Genomic DNA, 19,654 nt, shown 5'->3' on the forward strand with positions numbered 1-19,654 from the left:
TCAGGTGAGGTGGAGGTAGTGGGAGGGAGACCAGGGGTCCAGCCCAACAAGGCCCCTTACACCTACTCTGCCTTGGTCCATGTCCAGGTTTGGATAGATGCTTCCTCACAGCGTGATGGCTGGGTTCCCAGGGTACATATCCCCAGAGAGAGCCGGGAGAAGCTGTGTCTCCCGTATGGTCCAGGCTCAGACATCATGGTGTACGATTGCAAGGCAGTCACTGTGCAGTCCTCCCCCAGCTTCTAGAGGAGTTGACATAGACTCCACCTCCTAGTGGGGAGTGACCCGATTTTGGAAGAGCAAGTGGGGCAGCAGGTATCTTTGTGACCATTGTCCCAGCATGCAATGTACTCCAGTTGGGTTCACTATAGGCTGAGACCAGTGTAAGCACAGAACCAGCTCAAATTGGTCCTGTCCTGTGTCTAACAAGAACCAAAGTTTAAACCTTGGATACACCACTGAAGAGTAACACTTTCACCCGGCCAGCATGGCTCAGTGGTTGAGCATCATTCCGTGAACCAGGAGGTCATGGTTCCATTCCTGATCAGGGCATTGGCCCGGGTTGTGGGCTCGATCCCCAGTGTGGGACGTGCAGGAGGCAGCCGATCCATGATTCTCTCTCATCATCGATGCCTCCCTCTCTATTTCTCTCTATCTCTCTCTCTCTCCTCTCCCTCCTTCTCTGAAATCAATAAAAACATGTTTTTTAAAAAGAGCAACATTTGTGAATCCTTAACTGCTCCCCCACACAGAACCAAAGGACTTGGATGTGACCAGAACCAGAACCTTCCAGAAGTGAAGGGCCCTGGATCGGGGAGACAAGGCTTGAGCCTTGCTTTTTGCCTCCTCACTCGTTGACGTCACAGCAAAACCCTTTTCCCTTTCTCAGAAGCTGGTGCCATATTGGCTTCTGTGCGTGTCGGGGTGTGAGCCTTTGCTGCTTGACACCAGGAGAGTGGGGGAAGCGGGACCGGGAAGGGGGAAGAGTCCAAGGGAGGGGGCAATCTCCGAGGGAGGAGAGACCCTGCCAGTTCCCACCCGGGAGCTCCGGAGGGTCATTCCTACTTAGACTTTGTCACAACCTGAGGCAAAGGAGCTGGGCTCGTGGAATATTGTCCCCCTCGGAGGGAAGGGCAGGGATAGGCCATGCCGAGGCACTGCCAGCCCTCTGCTTTTACAGGGAAAGCAGCTCCAGTAGCTGCCCAAGGGGCTTTCATCTGAGAGGTAGAGTCCCAGGCGTGGGCTGTTGGAAGCAAATGCACGTTGAAGCCAGAAAGGGGCACATCAAAAAGTGAGAGGCCAAAACCGGTTTGGCTCTGGATAGAGCATCGGCCTGCGGACTGAAAGGTCCCAGGTTCGATTCCGGTCAAGGGCATGTACCTTGGTTGCGGGCACATCCCCAGTGGGGGGTGGGCAGGAGGCAGCTGGTCGATGTTTCTCTCTCATCGACGTTTCTAGCTCTCTATCCCTCTCCTTTCCTCTCTGTAAAAAATCAATAAAAAAAAAAAGTGAGAGGTCCTAGCCTGGCCGGTGTGGCTCAGTGGTTGAGCATCAATCTATGAACCAGGTCATAGTTCGATACCAGGTCAGGGCACGTGCCTGGGTTGTGGGCTCGATCCCCAGTAGGGAGCTTGCAGGAGGCAGCCGATCAATGATTCTCTCTCATCATTGATGTTTCTCTCTCTCTCTCCCTCTCCCTCCCTCTCTGAAATCAATAAAAATATATATTAAAAAAAGGTGATAGGTTCTAGAGGATTTGGACAGAGCACCAACAGTGCCCTCACATGCTGCCAGAACACAAACTTCTTAGGGAAAGGGATCTTTTTCACTCACTCGGGTCCACAGCGCCTATAAGAGTACAAGTGACATAGCAGGTGGTCCCAGAGTATTTGTTGAATTAAATGGAATTGTCAAAGGAAAGAAGTATTTCCTTTATTGCTTGTTTTGTTCTTTGTCCCTTGCCACTAAAGGTCTTTCACACCCAAGACAATGAAAAGTTTTCCTGCAGTTTTTTTCTGATTTTTTTTTTTTAGAGAGGAAGGGAGAGAGAAACATTGATCAGCTAGTTACCTCCCCTGTACGCCCTGATGGGGGATCAAACCCAAAACCTAGGTATGTGCCCTGACCCGGAAGTGTTTGATGTACGGGGATAATGCTCCAACCAACTGAGCCAGCCAGCCAGGGCTCTAAATATGATTTATGGTTGTGTTTTCTTACATTAACTTTAATTCCCTTAGATTCCTTTTCCCCTTAATGCTAACTGGTTTGTTGAGGTATAATTTGCATGCAGTGAAGTGTACAAATATTAACTTTATGGATTAATAAATTTTTACATATGTATATGCCCATATAACCAGAACCGAGATTAAGGCACAAAATATTTTCATCATTCCAGAAAGTTCTCTTGGGCCCCTTTCCAATCAATTTCCTCCATAGAGGTAACCACTATTCTGACTTCTTATCACCATAGAATATGAAAATGAATTAAAAGTATCAAATTGAAGAACAAAATCATAAAAATCATTTATTATTTCAAGACAAACATAAAACAACTAGAGGCCTGGTGCATAAAAATTCATGCACTGGGGTGGGGGGGGGGTCCCTCAGCCCAGCCTGCCCCCTCTCACAGTCCTGGAGCCCTTAGGGGATGTCTGTGGGGAGCGGACCTAAACCGCAGTCTGGCCTCCCTCTGTGGGAGGCGACGGGGCTGATCAGGAGAAGGTGCCTCCCCCATCACACTACTGCCGCCACTGCCAGCACTGGCAGCTGCAAGGCCTGAGCCCCGGGCCTCTCAGCCACTGGGGCCCACGGCTGCCTGAGCCCCGGGCCTCTCAGCCACTGGGGCCCACGGCTGCCTGAGCCCCGGGCCTCTCAGCCACTGGGGCCCTTGGCTGCCTGAGCCCCGGGCCTTGCAGCTGTCAGGGCCCACGGCTGCCTGAGCCCCGGGCCTCTCAGCCACTGGGGCCCACGGCTGCCTGAGCCCCAGGCCTCTCAGCCACTGGGGCCCACGGCTGCCTGAGTCCCGGGCCTCTCAGCCACTGGGGCTTTTTCCAGATGGATGTCCAGATTAGCATATTACCCTTTTATTAGTATATATTAGGTTGTTCTTTTACATGAAGCCAAACACTAAAACTAGAGGTTTCAACCATGAAACATAGATCAAAACAACAGTGGCGGATAAATGCAAAATGAGTCTGATAAAGCTGAGAGGGCGCATCAAAGTGACCGTCCTTCCGCACTGCGGTCCACCTGGAATTGCTATTTGTGCATGGCAGCACCGTGTGGTCAAGGTTCATTATTGTCTGCGTGGACTTCCACCCGATGACCCAGCCCCCTTCATTGGAAAGGCCATCATTCCCCTGAGGCTCTTCAGCCTTCCCTCTGTCATGAAGGAAGTGCCTGTGCATGTGAGGGTCTTCACCTCAGCTTTGCTTTCTCTCCCATTGGTCCAGCCTGCGCCAATGCCACACTGTTGCAGAAAACATAAACTAGATTTCTAAAACAAGTGGCACAATTAAAAAAAGAAAATAACAATAAATGCAATTGAAGCCCGGCTGGCATGGCTCAGTGGTTGAGAGTCAATCTATGAACTGGATCATGGTTTGATTCCTGGTCAGGGCTCCGTCCCCAGGAGGCGTGCAGGAGGCAGCCGATCAATGATTCTCATTATTGATGTTTCTATCTCTCTCCCTTCTCTGAAATAAATAAATAATATATATACACACACACACACACACACACACACACACACACACACACACACATACTAGAGGCCTGATGCATGAAGTTTATGCAAGAGTAGGCCTTCCTTCCCCTGACTGCTGGCACCGGCTTCCCTCTGGCACCCAGGAACCAGGCTTCCCTATGGCCACCGGCAGGCACCCAGGACCTGGGCTTCCCTCGCAGCCCCGGCTTCATCCGGAAGGACATCTGGTCTAATTAGCATATTACGCTTTTATTAATATACTAGAGGTCCCGTGCATGAAATTTGTGCACTGGGGGTGGGGTGGGGAATGGGGGAGGGTCCCTCAGCCCGGCCTGTGCCCTCTCGCAGTCCGGGATCCCTCTCGCAGTCCAGGACCCCTCGCTCCTTACCACCCACCTGCTCGCTGCTCCTTACCTCTTGGCTCACTGCTCCTTAGCGCTGCCACAGAGGAGGGAGAGGGTCCTGCCACCGCCGCTGCGCTAGCCAGCTGTGAGCCTGGCTCCTGGCTGAGCAGCGCTCTCCCTGTGGGAACGCACTGACCACCAGGGGGCAGCTCCTGCATTGAGCATCTGCCCCTTGGTGGTCAGTGCGCATCATAGTGACCAGTCGTTCCACTGGTCCTTCCGCAGTTCGGTTGATTTGCATATTAGGCTTTTTATTATATAGGATTTGTGTGAGCTCTTATATGTTAAAGATACTAAGTATTTATCGAATATTTGCTGCAAATACATTTTTCCCACTTTGACTTTTCAAATCTAGGCTCATTAGCGATTTCTCCTGTAGCCACATGGATTCCTTTAGATGCCTGTTTTCTTCCTCATTGGAATTCTATGTTATTTTTATTGCTATAATTTCTTTTTTTTAAGAGTCTCTTATTCTTGGTGAGTTATATTTTCTTCTAGTTTGCAGCCATGGGACCATAATGGCTTCACCTCTAACTTTATTTTTTAAGATACGTTTTCATTTATTTGAGAGAGAGCGAGGAAGGAAGAGAGAAACATTGAGCCCACAATTGGGGCATGTGCCCTGACAGGGAACCTATTGGTATACAGAACAGATATCCAGGGCCTGGCCTCAGGCTTTTTACTCTTTTTTAAAAATATATTTTATTGATTTTTTACAGAGAGGAAGGGAGAGGGATAGAGAGTTAGAAACATCAATGAGAGAGAATCATCGATCAGCTGCCTCCTGCACACCTCCTACTGGGGATGTGCCTGCAACCAAGGTACATGCCCTTGACCGGAATCGAACCTGGGACCCTTCAGTCCGCAGGCCAACGCTCTATCCACTGAGCCAAACCGGTCAGGGCAGGCTTTATACTCTTGGTTGTTAATGCTTATAAGAGTCAAAAGGTCCTTCACAGGTGGTTTATTATGCTAATGAGCTCATAGTTTCTGAAAGAGGCTGAAGAGTCTCATTCAGGGTTTTCACAGGACAGTGGCACCTCACAGAACCCCTACTTCTAGGAGACTCCCCACAGTAATAACAGAACAGCTGACACTGAACGGCCACTTAAAACAGGCCCCAGCTCTCTTCTAAGCGCTTCCCCTGGCGACCTGGTTTGATCCACAACCCCAGGAGACCGGCACTATTATTCCCAGCTTTCAGATGAGAAAACAAAGGCGCGGAGTGATTTGCGCAAGTGCAGGGCAGAGCTGGGAGGCACACGGAGTGGGGGCTGCCGGGGAACAGATGTGCACACAGATGACGCAGGGATTCCCGGCGTGAGTGACAACTGAGGCAGGACAGGACAGTGCTGGGAAGAGAGGGAAGGCAGCGGGTATTGCCCTGGAGACCCAGGGAGCACATGCTGGGACCCGGCTGGACTCCTGACCCTCAGGGGTTTCACATTGCAAAGCCATCTTGCTCAGGAACCCGGAATCCGGAATCCGAGTTCTGCCAGGGGCCCCAGGACACAGAGCAGGCAATTTCCACAGCTGCCTGCATGGCCAGTTCAACACTGGGGTTCCTAAGCCCAGTGAGGGCAGGGGACAGATAATCACAGTGACAACAGTGAGCGCTTAGTACCTGTCAAGCACCGGGCTGAGAGGCTTACGTGCATAACACCCTGTAACATTCCATTGAGGCTGGTACTGTTATCATACCCATTTTATAGGTGAAGAAACTGAGGCTCAGAGAGGTTACACCGGTCTAACTGGCAGCGTCTGTGTGACTCCAAAGTCACCACGTCCCTCTGCTGCCCCCAACCCTCGGGTGGGTGGCGTTGCTAAGTCCAGCTTTTCTCTCCCTCTTGCTCTGGGACACCCGATGATCAGCAGGGCTGAACAGAGGAGAGACGGGGCTCCGAGGGACCCAACAGGGGACCTGGCCGTTATTTCTCTAGAGCCCAGTGATAAAGAATCAATAAGGAAAAAGACTTGCCGTTTCCAGCGATCAGAGCCTGTGGGCCGGGGGAGGGGCCAAGAGGTCGGCCATTCCCCCGCAACACACACACACACACACACACACACACACACACACACACACACACACACTCTCTCACCGGCCTTGCCTTGATGCTGGTCGACCTCTGTGTGTGGGGTGATGGGGGTCGGAGCCCGCCACCCACCCCAGGTCCCCCCAGTTCCTCATTCGCCATCAGGGATTGGAGCCTCAAAGCCAGGGGGAGGGAGCGAGAGGTCCGAGAGGTCCTCCATTCCTCCGTTCCCACCCGCTTGCCGGCCCACCCCAACTGAGAGTCACCCTCTGTGTGTGTGTGGGTGGGGGGTGCTGGTGGGGTGGAGGCCTTGGCCTGGCATGGCCCAAGTCCCTTGCTACCCACCCCTGGTCCCCCATTTGCCATTGGGGAATGGGAACTGCCGGCTAGGGAAGGGACCGAGAGGTGGAGTGGTCGTTCTTGCCGCCACGCCCCAGCGGCCTGGGCCCCACAGATCACTCCTGCGGCCGGGGTCCCACTGCTCGGTCCTGCGAACGATCGTGATGGCCCTAGGCTATTATTAGTATAGAATATATATAATGCAATTGAGATCCAACAAAATAAAGAAGCAGCTGAAACCGGTTTGGCTCAGTGGATAGAGCATCGGCCTGCAGACTGAAAGGTCCCAGGTTCGATTCCGGTCAAGGGCATGTACCTTGGTTGCGGGCACATCCCCAGCAGGGGGTGTGCAGGAGGCAGCTGATCGATGTTTCTCTCTCATCGATGTTTCTAACTATCCCTCTCCCTTTCTCTCTGTGAAAAATCAATAAAATATATTTTTAAAAAAGAAGAAAAAAAGAAGCAGGAAGCTGTAAACTTAAGGAAGTGTCTGATAGAGTAAAAGGACCATGGTATAAGGGTCCTGAGGTTCAAAGACCTTTTAGATTAGGTTTCACAGCCTGCTTTTCAGGTCAGCCTTGCCAGCCAACCTACTCTTCTTTGGCTCAAGAGCTTGGTTTGAGCCCTAGCCGGTTTGGCTCAGTGGTTAGAGCATCGGCCTGCGAACTGAAAGGTCCCAGGTTCGGTTCCGGTCAAGGGCACATGCCCAGGTTGTGGGCTTGATCCCCAGTAGGAGGTGTGCAGGAGGCAGCCAATCAATGATTCTCTCTCATCATTGGTGTTTCTATCTCTCTCTCCTTCTTCCTTCCTCTCTGAAATCAATAAAAATATATTTTTTAACAAACTTTAAAAAATAAGAGAGAGCTTGGTTTGAGGTGTGTCAGGTAAAAGCATTCAGGTGGTCGGTCTCATACTACACCAAGGTGAGGAATTTTATGAGGCTTCTCTTCCTTTCTCTCAGCCAGGATTTCCTGGGCCTGTCCACTCTCTTGCCTTTGGCCCGTGTTCCCCAAATCTGAGCCCCCACTTCCCTGGTTGTCCCTGCCTTGCTTCGTGCCCTAGAGATGCCACTGAGCCAGCAGCACCCAGAGCTTCTCGGGGAAAAGGTAGGTGCTAGGGAGAGGAAGGCCAAGGGCCTTTTTAAAAATATGTATGTATTTTATCAATTTTTTACAGAGAGGGAGAGGGAGGGATAGATAGTTAGAAACATCGATGTGAGAGAAACATTGATCAGCTGCCTCCTGCACACACCCTACTGGGGATGTGCCCGCAACCAAGGTACATGCCCTTGACCGGAATCGAACCTGGGACCCTTCAGTCCACAGGCCGACGCTCTATCCACTGAGCCAAACCGGTTTCAGCGGCCAAGGGCCTTTTAACATCACTAATGAGGAAGGCCATGTTACACGTGGTATCAGGGAAGGCCCTTGACTTTATTGCCAGTTATATATTTTTTTAATTTGCAATTGTTTTTCTTTATTTTTTAAAAATATATATATATATTTTATTTATTTCAGAGGAATGGAGAGGGATAAAAACATCAATGATGAGAATCATTGATTGGCTGCCTTCTGCACACCCCCTACTGGGGATCAAACTCGCAACCCAGTTTATGTTCATCAGTTTATGTTGTTCATTATATTCCACAAATGAGTGAGATCATGTGGTATTTTTCTTTCTGGTGGGCTTACTTCGCTTAGCATAATGCTCTCCAGTTCCATCCATGCTGTTGCCAATGGTAAGAATTCCTTCTTTACAGCAGCATAGTATTCCATTGTGTAGATGTACCCGTTTTCTGATCCACTCATCTGCTGATGGGCATTTAGGCTGTTTCCAAATCTTAGCTATGATAAATTGTGCTGCAATGAACATAGGGGTGCATATGTCCTTTCTGATTGTTTTCTTGGGATATATTCCTAGAAGTGGGTTTACTGGGTCAAATGGAAGTTCCATTTTCAATTTTTTGAGGAAACTCCACACTGTTTTCCACAGTGGCTGCACCAGTCTGCATTCCCACCAGCAGTGCACGAGGGTTCCTTTTTCTCTCCTCATCCTAATTTATTATTGTTGAAAGTATCATACGTCCCATTTCCCCCTCCCCCCCACGCTTGACTCCCTCCACCCCACACCCACCCTTTATTGCCAATTATCGAAGCTTGTGTCTGATGAAGAAAAAAGATGTCAAGCCCTAACTGGTTTGGCTCAGTGGATAGAGTGTCGGCCTGCGGACTGAAGGGTCCCAGGTTCGATTCCAGTCAAGGGCATGTACCTTGGTTGTGGGCACATCCCCAGTAGGGGGTGTGCAGGAGGCAGCTGATCGATGTTTCTCTCTCATCGATGTTTCTAACTCTCTATCCCTCTCCTTTCCTCTCTGTAAAAAATTAATAAAATATATTAAAAGAAAAAAGATGTCAAGATATGGTTTGGCTGAACCCTGCCACACGGCTCAGTGGTTGAGCATTGAACTATGCACCAGGAGGTCTCGGTTCGATTCCAAGTCAGGGCACAGGCCCTGGTTGTGGGCTCCATGCCCAGTGTGGGCGTGCAAGAGGCAGCTGATCAATGATTCTCTCTCATCATTGGTGTTTCTATTTCTCCCTCTTCCTTTCTCTCTGAAATCAATAAAAAAATATTTTTTTTAAGACATGGTTTGGCTGAGCAGAAGTAGTACTCATTACAGCCACCTGCTCAACTGCTTGCAGTGAAATAGCACGGATGTCGGTCATTCCACGTGAGTTCGTTGTTAAGTCTGTTGCAATTGAAAACAGCAATGAAGTCTATGTTCACATACTCAGCTTTCAAAACATGTTCTATGTTTATACTGAATGCCATCACTATAAACAAATAAGGAACGTAAGTCATGATTCCTCCTTACAAAACTTTTATTAATGCCAGAAATGAAATAGTAAAAACACAATGGATTTTTTTTTAACATCAGTATAATCGTGGGTACAAAGATGGCATGAATGGGGACTGAGGAGGCCTTGAGAAGAGAAAGCAGGCCTGTGGGGGAGCCTTCAGTCTCAAGAAAAACTTATCTCCCAAAGTTCTTAGGGACTTGTAGGCTTGAGACCCTTCACAAGTCCCGATCCGGAGGAATTTCCTAACAAAACAATATGGAAGGAAACAAACAAACAAGGAACTGAGGAAAACAATGTGGGATTAATTGCTGCACTGTCCTGTTCCGTTGATTCCCAAGTCTTCTAGAAGGAGCACCCTGCCCAGTGTACAGGCGTGCCGTGTGCACTGGACTCGGAATGGAATCTGGGATGATTTCTGTGAAAAAAAATCTCAGAGGTCACAGTTTGATTCCTTAGTCAGGGCACATGTCTGGGTTGTGGGCTCAATTCACCAGTAGGGGGCGTGCAGGAAGCAGCTGATCAATGATTCTCATCACTGATGTTTCTATTTCTCTCTCCCTCTCCCTTCCTGTCTGAAATCAATAAAAATATAAAAATGAGCCTGCTATATTGGGTTAAATGTTTCATTAACTCAGCCCTAATGCCTTGGCAGGGCCAGACCAAATGATTTTGCGGGCCTTATAAGGCCCGCGGGCCAGCCGTTCCCCACCCCTGCTCTATGGGAACTGGCAATCAGCAGCCCGGGATTCTTGCCTGAAGCTCTGTGACTCTTTGCAAGTCACAGAGAAGGAGGTGGCTCTTTACAGGCTGGCCACGGGGTGAGAGGAGCCCTCTTGTTGCTCTGTTTGGGCTCACTAAGGACTCGACTCAGTTAAAGAACTCGGCAGGCCCAGGTGGCGTGGCTCAGTGGTTGAGTGTTGACCTGTGAACCAGGAGGCCATGGTTCCATTCCCAGTCAGGGCACATGCCCAGGTTGCAGGCTCGATCCCCAGTGTGGGGTGTGCAGTAGGCAGCTGATCAATGATTCTTTCTCATCATTGATGTTTCTATCTCTCTCTCCCTCTCTGAAATCAATAAAAAAAATTTAAAAACCTCGGCACTTCCCCCCACCTTGCTCCAGGAAGAAAATGATGTTTCCAGGTCCTGCTGCTTTTAACATCAAAATGACTTCTTTTATGATCTAAACAAACAAGACTTTGGCATTTACTTACCGGCAGGGCATTCTGAAACCCCGAAACCACGCAGCAAAGCCTACAGCTGCCCTGCGTAACCCTGACTGTCATAGACCTGCCTGCCTATTTGATCCAGCCTCATACAGAGGACACAGTGTCGGTGAAAATGTTGCAGAAACGGCTTCATTCCCAGTTGTTCCGATCTGTCTTCTGGCCACAGGTGCTCGGAGGGATGAGGAAGGGGCATTAAGTACAGCCCCATGTGCGAGTGTGACTTTCGTCCGAGTGCCCTGAACCTCAGTACCCCATAAAGCAGAGGGAAAAACTAGCCAGGAAACGTGAGGATGCAGCTCATTGTTTTTTTTGTTTGTTTGTGTTTTTTTCCTAATCATAACTCTATCACTGAAAAGCATAAGATAGTCAGGGACAAGTTGTGCCTTCCCAAGCTGGCAAAAAATTCTTCCACCAGCATTAGCCAGCTTACGGGAAACACATCGCAAGGGGACCGTGCAGTCCAAGAATGGATTTTGCACTGGTCGTCAGGAGGTATTTCTCATGGTAATTACTGCTTATGTGAGAGTTCCGCATCCGAAACCCTGGCTGGACACACATACCTTTCAAGTATAAAAGCACCTGCTCAAAAGCCTATGAAAGAAAGAGGAGATGATGACTCATCTCAGGTCCTGTGCACCAAACTGATCAATTTCATCAAAATCCGCAGAGTCGCCCTCGTGGGTTTGGCTCAGTGGATAGAGCGTTGGCCTACAGACTGAAGGGTCCCAGGTTCCATTCCAATCAAGGGCACATGCCCAGGTTGCAGGCTCGATCCCTAGTGTGGAGTGTGCAGGAGGCAACCGATCAATGATTCTCTCTCATCATGGATGTTTCTGTATCTCTCTCTCTCCCCTCTCCTTTCCTCTCTGAAATCCATATATGGTTTGTTTGTTTTTAAATCCTCGGAGTCAGTGTGAGATGGTAGCATGAACCTGCAATGGGCAGCCTGGCCAACTCTATTTAAACCCGACTCTGTGTCTCGGCTCCATGAGTGATCGTGGGCAAAGTGCGCCCTCCTCTGGTCCTCGTTTGCTTTTCTTCAAGTGGGAGCAACAATTTCTACCAACCGGAGCTTCCGGGGTCTTTTAGGGGGAGAGGCGATGATACACGTGAAAACGTGCGGAAACAGGTCAACAGCAACGGAATACCGGGCCACAGGTAGCTGCTTAAACCATGACACCTCAGAGCCACTGTTGTCATCTGATATGGCCACCGCAGAGCCCAGGAATCATTGCCTCGTCACTTCAATTGTCTTTCTTTGGGGGATTAACAATGCTCTATCTGCTGGAGTCTATGGAGGGAGGAGTGCAGATTCTCCCACCATTGCTGGCTTGATCTCTTCAGCTGTGTCCTCGGGAGCTAGGACACGATGGTCTCCAGGGGCTTCTCTGCTGGGGAAATGTATCATTTCAGGGGAAGCATGGGAGAGAAAGGTCCATTTCAGGTACTGAAGTCAAAGGGTATCTTCCTGTCAGTTAGGGATACTGGCTTCGATCTGCACTCCAAATCCTCCAGTGGAGGGATTTGTCACCACACTCTGGGAAAATAGTCTCTCGAGTTTTGTTTTGATTGCTCCTACCCTGTTTGAATGACTGAAGTTTTCTCCATCCCAGTCCACGGCCGTACAATCCTCCATCTCCGCCTCTTGTGACTGTAGAGCCAGCTCTTAGCATCCCTGAGGCTCTGGGCATGGGCCGGTGTGGCCAGAGGAGGAAACTTCTGTGACAGGTGGTGGCGTGTAGAGGGGCTGGGCTCCATCCCAGCCCCCTCCGGGAGGACGCTGCTTCCTTCTTCTCCCCGTCAAATGTACACAAACAGATCCTTCTCTCCCACGGGTTCTTGCCAAGCCCACGGACGTTACACATTCTCTCTGCATCGCGACCTGTGTTGAACATCGGTGTGATTGTGGGGAAAACCCGCAAAGCCAGCCCCACGCTTCCCAGGGTCACACAGGTCCAAGCCCCCAGCGCTTACACTTTCGATTGCCTCTCGTCGGTCCACTCCTGCTTTGTGTTCTGGAGAGCTTGCGTCTTCTGCTCGTCCACCTGGACATAGTCTACTCTCTGCTCTTCTGAAAGGAGAAGTTTCTGAAGGGGGGGGAGAGGGGAACAAAAAGGTTTTCGTTACATTCAATAAAAACTTCGGGAAAAGGCCCTGGCTGGTTTGGCTCAGTGGATAGAGCGTCGGCCTGCGGACTGAGGGGTCCCGGGTTCGATTCCAGTCGGGGGCATGTGCCTTGGTTGCGGGCACATCCCCGGGGGGGGCGGGGGTGTGCAAGAGGCAGCTGGTTGATGTTTCTCTCTCATCGATGTTTCTATCTCTCTGTCCCTCTCCCTTCCTCTCTGTGGGAAAATCAATAAAATATATATATATTTTTAAAAATTCGGGAAAAGGTCAGTCCTTCCACGGAATATTCCAGTGTTAAGTATTTGCTGCCCCTTCTTTCTGAGTCATTCTCTGCAGAAGCGTTATTATATTTTGTGTCTGCGTATGAATAGCTCTTCACCTCTGCTCCCTTCAACTTGGCTCTAGCCATCTGACTTGCTTTGACTAATATAATGTGAGTGCAAGTGACACGTGCCGATCCTGCAGAGCAGGGGTGGGGAAGGTCCGGCCCGCGGGCCGTATAAGGCCCAAGAAATCCTTTGGTCTGGCCCTGCCAAGGCATTAGGGGTGAGTTAATGAAATGTTTGAACAAATATAGCAGGCTCATTTTCAAGGTGATCATTTTGTATGGCCCGAGAATGGTGTTATAAATATCCAAATGGCCCTTGGCAGAATAAAGGTTCCCCACCCCTGCCAGGGAAAGGAGGCATCCTGTGATTCTGCAGTCTCTCCTTTTCCCCTGCTGGGAGGTCAGCTTGCCTCAGCTAGCCCTACCAGACCGCTGTACCGATTTTTCGGTAATTTCCGAATCTGCCGCTATACCGCTGTACCTAATTTTCGGTACTTTGCCTAGTACGTGAAAAAAATGCGTCACAAACTAAAAATAACCAACCAATCGTGGTCAAACCTCATGGTTAGCCATTGCAAATGTCTGCCCCCATGTGTTTGAATTGACTTTGTGTGGTTTGACGTGAAAAAATTCTGAAAATTCACAATGACACGAGCGGCTGATGAACCAAGCACTTCAACAGGAAAGCGAAGTAGGTCTAGGCTTATCACAGTCCAACAGGTGATCGATACTTTGGTTGATTCAGACTCTGAGGTGGAATATTGGCGCTAGATGAAAGGTAGACCTATTTTCTACAACGTCTCCAAGTTCCATCTTATTCTAACCACTTGCTTGCAGGTAACTAACATTTTTCTATATCATGTTGCTTTTTTCTCTTTAATGCTCAGGAGCCCAGGTATAGGGGACAGTTAGGTTCAGGGCCTCAGGTCTGGTAGGGCTAGAGTTGGTCCTTCTGCCTGGGCCCCGGATTGAAGATGACCCAGAATACCAGTTGTGGATTGTCCCAGTAGCAACAACCGAAAAAGCTTTTTCGGTTGCAAGACGCTGAGATTTGGGGGATGTTTGTCTTGACTGAATAGCCTACCAAAACGGACTAATGCATCTTTTTTACTTATTGGTCTCACCTTTCTGACCAGCTTTTCTGGAATATCAGTTCAAGGTTTTTGGAATGAAATTTGAGGTAAAGGAGAAATGGGAGTTCTGGAAGACTTTTTTTTTCTACATACCTACACACACACACACACACACACACACACACACACACGCGTGCAAAAACATACCATATATCCTGTTTGGCAGGTTGCTTTTCTCATCAAACAATACACTGTTAGGCACAGTTTAAATTATGACCACCCCTTGATTGAAAATATTCAGCTGTTGTCCACTGCTTACCATTCATTCATTCCAAGGCTTACACTAGTTACATGGGCAACACTAGTTCATGGGCAACACTAGTTAATGGCTAGTGTTGCTTACATCTACTTATTCATTTAATCCTCACCACAGGCATCCACACAGGTGTTATTCTTTCTGATCCCCACATTACACACTAGAACACTACCCAAAAGAGTTGAAACTGTCCAACCTGGCCTTTGAGGCCCTTTACTGAGGGATTCCGATTCCAACTGAGACCTCCTGTCACCAATCCCCAGCCTAGCCACACTAGACCATGACTCCTGTTCTAAGCAGGCCTTTCCGATGCCTGAAGTACCCTCTACCTCACCCTCATCTCTGCCAGAGAATTTTTTCCATAAGCTTTATGGTCCAAGTTTTAAATGGGTACAAATACTACAAACGTGTATGTATACAGGCCGACCTTGAAGATATTGCAGGTTCAATTCCAAAACACTGCAAGAAAGTGTCGCCATAAAGCGGGTTGTAATCGTTCTGCTGGTGAAAGGCCTTGTCTAAAACACATCTGTGGAGCGCAATAAAGTGAAGTGCAATAAAACCAGGTCTGCCTAGCCCTAGCCGGTTTGGCTCAGTAGATAGAGCGTCGGTCGGCCTGCAGACTGAAGGATCCCAGGTTCAAATCAAAGGCACATGCCCAGGTTGCAGGCTCAATCCCCAGTAGGGGGCATGCAGGAGGCAGCCGATCAATGATTCTCTTTCATCATTGATGTTTCTACCCCTCTCTCCCTCTCCCTCCCTCCCTGAAAATTAATTAATTTCAGGGAGGGAGGGAGAGGGAGAGAGGGGTAGAAACATCAATGATACACACACACACACACACACACACACACACACACAGGTCTGCCTATACATCCAAAGAACATAACCTAGAGGGAATATAGCAGGATTTCTGGGAGGCAGAATCAGGGTTGGTTTTAATATTCTTCACTGTACATGTCTGTATGCTTAAGGCTTTTCAAAGAGAACATGCATGGTTGAATCATCAGAAAAATCTGAACAGAAATGAAATCTGGGAATTCTCAGACATAAAGTCCTTCCTACCTGCTGTACAGGAGCTGGTGACGCTGAATTGAAGTCCAGGGCTAAGTAATCCAGGCTGAATTTCTTTGTCCACATCACAGAACCACCGCTCAGGGAGTTGCCTGTTCGGTGTTCCTCCTAGGAACCAACATCACAGACTCAGGTTAACAATGTCTGGCCAGGCTGCCCAAGGGAAGGAGGGTGAGTCGTGTCTTCACTTGAACAGCTGCCGTCAGATCATAACAGACTAGTCTGATGAGCCCTGTGCGGCTCATCCTGCATGTTAGAGTGAAAGGAGGCATTTGAAATAAAAAAAATAGCCAATCCAGTCTTCACGTGAAGCTATCCCTTTATTCACCATGAAAACAGTTGGCCAGCCCTAACCGGTTTGGCTCAGTGGATAGAGCGTTGGCCTGCGGACTGAAAGGGTCCCAGGTTCGATTCCGGTCAAGGGCATGAACCTTGGTTGCGGGCACATCCCCAGTAAGAGGTGTGCTGGAGGTAGCTGATCCTTGTTTCTCTCTCATTGATGTTTCTAACTCTCCCTCTCCCTTCCTCTCTGTAAAAAATCAATAAAAACAAACAAACAAACAAACAAACAAAAAACAACAGTTGGCCAGGCCCAGCCAGTGTGGCTAAGTGGTTTGAGCATCAACCAATGAACCAGGAGGTCCTGGTTCGATTCCCAGTCAGGGCATAGCCCAGGTTGTAGGCTCGATTCCCAGTAGGGGGCGTGCAGGAGGCAGCCGATCAATGATTCTCTCTCATCATTGATGTTTCTATCTCTCTCTCCCTCCCCTTCCTCTCTGAAATCAATAAAAAAATAAATTTTAAAAAAGAAAACAGCCAGAATCCTCCCCCAAGAAGAATTTGTTTTATGGATCTGATGGGCCCACAATACCTTAGAGATTAAATCCTGAAAAGATCAACTACACTTACTAAAGCTCTAGTAAATCACCCCAATTGTACTTAAAGATACTTTATACGATACAATGATAACATGGATGTAACACTCACCCATGGACTTACCACCAGCTTCACAAATGGAATACTACCATTAGCCATGACATGCCTATTCCCCCTTACACCTCCTTCTCTCCCTGCAAGAGGTTTAGCACTATCTTGAATTTGTTACTTCCCACTCCTTTTCTTTTTAAATATGGTTTTATGAGTGTTTAAGTACTGTCCTTAAGTCACATACTATTTACTGGTAGTTTTGCCTGTTTTGAACTTCTATCAATAGAACCATATGGTATGTATTTTTGGTGGCTTCCATTTTGGCTTCATATTACATACTTCGCATTCACCCATGTCGATGCAGTAGCCCTATTTTGTTCATTTTCATTGGAATAGATGATTCCATTGCATGACTTAACTGTTTCACTACCAATGACATTTGAGTTGCTTCCAGTTATAAGAAATGGTGCCATGAGCATTCGTGCACCTGCAGAAAAATTTCTATCCAACCAAGTATTGGAAAGCAAGTAGGCCAGAAAAAGAAATGAAAGGCATCCGAACTGGGAAAGAAGAAGCAAAGTAACCTGTTTGTGGATAACATAGTCTTATATATAGAAAACTCTCAAGATTCCACTCAAAATAATAATAAACTCAGCAAGGATTCACCCTAAATTTGAATGCATTTCTATACACTAACAATGAGCAATCTGAAAAAGGAAATTAAGAAAAGCACTTCATTTACAATAGCATGAAAAAGAATAAAATATTTAGGAATAAATTTAGCCAACGGGACAGACTTACACTCTGAAAACTACAAAACATTGCGGAGAGAAAGTTGAGCACACATAAATAAATGGAAAGACACCCTATATTCATGGATTGAAGGACATTTCCCAATTTAAAAACTTGCTATAAAGCTGTAGTAATCAAAACTGTCATACTGGGATAAGGACAGACATATAGATGAATGGAATAGAATAAAGAGTGTAGAATAACCTTCACACATATGGTTAATTCATTTTCAAGGATGGTGCCAAGACCAGCGGGGAAAGGGCAGTCTTTCAAACAAATAATGCTGGGAAAACTGGATATCCACATGCAAAAGGATGAAAGTTGCACCCTAACATTCGATAATATACAAAAATTAACTCAATTTCTTATTAAAAGTGAAACAAAGGCCGAAACCGGTTTGGCTCAGTGGCTAGAGCGTCGGTCTGCGGACTGAAAGGTCCCAGGTTCGATTCCGGTCAAGGCCATGTACATTGGTTGCGGGCACGTCCCCAGTGGAGGATGTGCAGGAGGCAGCTGGTCGATGTATCTCTCTCATCGATGTTTCTAACTCTCTATCCCTCTCCCTTCCTCTCTGTAAAAAATCAATAAAATATTTTTTTTTTTAAAAAGTGAAACAAAGGTTGTACTTTACCTTTAATGTAATCTGCCTAGAAAAGGATTCTATGTTTCGTCATTATCAGGTTTCTCTGAATACTTAAGAAAAATTAGTCTTTTCTATTAAAAAAAAACTTTTTTACAACTATGTAGCTTTCTGTATTTTTGCCTTTAAAAATCTTTTAATTGTCACTTTGGTTGGATGGATGATGAAGTATTGCTTCACACATACACACACACAAATTAACTCAAAATGGATCAAAGACCTCAACATAAGAGCTAGAACTATAAAAGAAGAAAACATAAAGGAAAACGTCATGGCACTGGATTTGGCAATGATTTATTGGCTATAACATAGAAACCACAGGCAATGAGAGAAAAAAATAAATTTGACTTCAAGATTAAAAATTTTTGTGCATATAAGGACACTATCAAGAGAGTGAGCCCTAACCGGTTTGGCTCAGTGGATAGAGCGTTGGCCTGCGGACTGAAGGGTCCCAGGTTCGATTCAAGTCAAGGGCATGTACCTGTGGTTGTGGGCACATCCCCAGTGGGGGGTGTGCAGGAGGCAGCTGATCGATGTTTCTCTCTCATCGATATTTCTCTCTCTATCCCTCTCCCTTCCTCTCTGTAAAAAATCAATAAAATATTTTTTTTAAAAAAAGAGAGTGAAAAGATAGCCCACAGAATGGGGGAAAATATTTGCAAAATATCTGATAAGAGGTTAATATTCATAATATATTTTTAAAAAACCTTGTACAGCTCAAAAACAAACAACCCAGTTCAAAAATGGGCAAAGGAGCCTTGGCTAGTGTGGCTCAGTTAGTTGGAGTGTCTTCCCATACACCAAAAGGTCGTGGGTTCGATCCCCAGTCAGGGCACACACCTAGGTTGTGGGTTCGGTCCCATATGAGGCAACCAGCTGATGCTATGTTCCTCTCTCCTCTTCTCCTCCTCTTTCTCCCTCTCTCTTCCCTCCTCTCTCAAAATCAATAAACATATCCTTGGGTGAAGATTAACAACAACAAAAAATGAAGACCAGTGAGCTCAATTAGACATTTCTCCAAAGAAGATATAAGCACATGAAAATGTGCTTATCATCAGTAGTTATTAGAGAAATGCAAATGAAAACCACAATGAGATACTTCACACACATTAGGATGGCCATTATACAAAACCAACAGACAAAAAATGGGAATACCAAGTGTTGGTGAGGATGTAGAGAAATTGGAACCTATTTGCATAGCTGTTGGGAATATAAAATGGTTTGGCCACTGGAAAACAGTTTGGTGGTTCCTCAAAAATTATGCATACATTACCATGGAACTCGGCAATTCCACCTCTAGGTATATATCTGAAAGAATCGAAAGCCGAGATCCAAACAGATGCTTGTACACCAATGTTCACAGCACCATTATTCATAATAGCCAACAGGTAGAAACAACCCAATTGTCTACCAACAGATGAATAGGTAGACAATAAGTGGTGTGTGCATACAATGGATTATTAGCCTTAAAAACTGAAATTCTGATACACGCTGCACTAGGAATGAGTCTTGAAAATACTATGCTAAATGAAAGAAGGCAGATACAAAAGGACAATATTGTTATGATTCCACTTATAAGAGACTAGTAGCCCTGTGCACGAATCTGTGCACCAGTAGGTTGCTGCCGCCCTCCTGTAGCTCTCCGCCTGCTGCCCTGCCCTCCTGTAGCTTCCCCTGCCCCCCTCATAGCTTGCTGCCCTGCCCCATCCTGTAGCTCTCTGCCGCCCACTTGTAGTTCACTGCCCCACCCTCCTGCAGATCCATGATCTGGTCCTTACACAGCCATTCGTTACATGGTCAGTCGTTAC

The 19,654-nt window shown here is 47.4% G+C and overlaps 1 protein-coding gene across 3 annotated transcripts in view; it reads right to left on the reverse strand.

The window, feature by feature from the left end:
• Positions 1-12,539: 12,539 nt before the first annotated feature.
• Positions 12,540-19,654, reverse strand: part of GAB3 (GRB2 associated binding protein 3) — an 80,334-nt gene continuing 73,219 nt past the window's right edge. For 2 of the 3 annotated variants that reach the window (XM_054713518.1, XM_054713534.1), the window contains exons 9-10: positions 15,479-15,595; positions 12,540-12,656 (exon numbers count right to left, since the gene is read on the reverse strand). In XM_054713518.1, the coding sequence (XP_054569493.1) occupies positions 12,540-12,656; positions 15,479-15,595 (234 nt within the window). The remainder of the gene's footprint in view (positions 12,657-15,478; positions 15,596-19,654) is intronic. The other variant, XM_054713527.1, reaches the window with a different exon arrangement.

The sequence above is a fragment of the Eptesicus fuscus genome, chromosome 1, assembly GCF_027574615.1.
Source record: "Eptesicus fuscus isolate TK198812 chromosome 1, DD_ASM_mEF_20220401, whole genome shotgun sequence".
Classification (NCBI taxonomy): domain Eukaryota; kingdom Metazoa; phylum Chordata; class Mammalia; order Chiroptera; family Vespertilionidae; genus Eptesicus; species Eptesicus fuscus.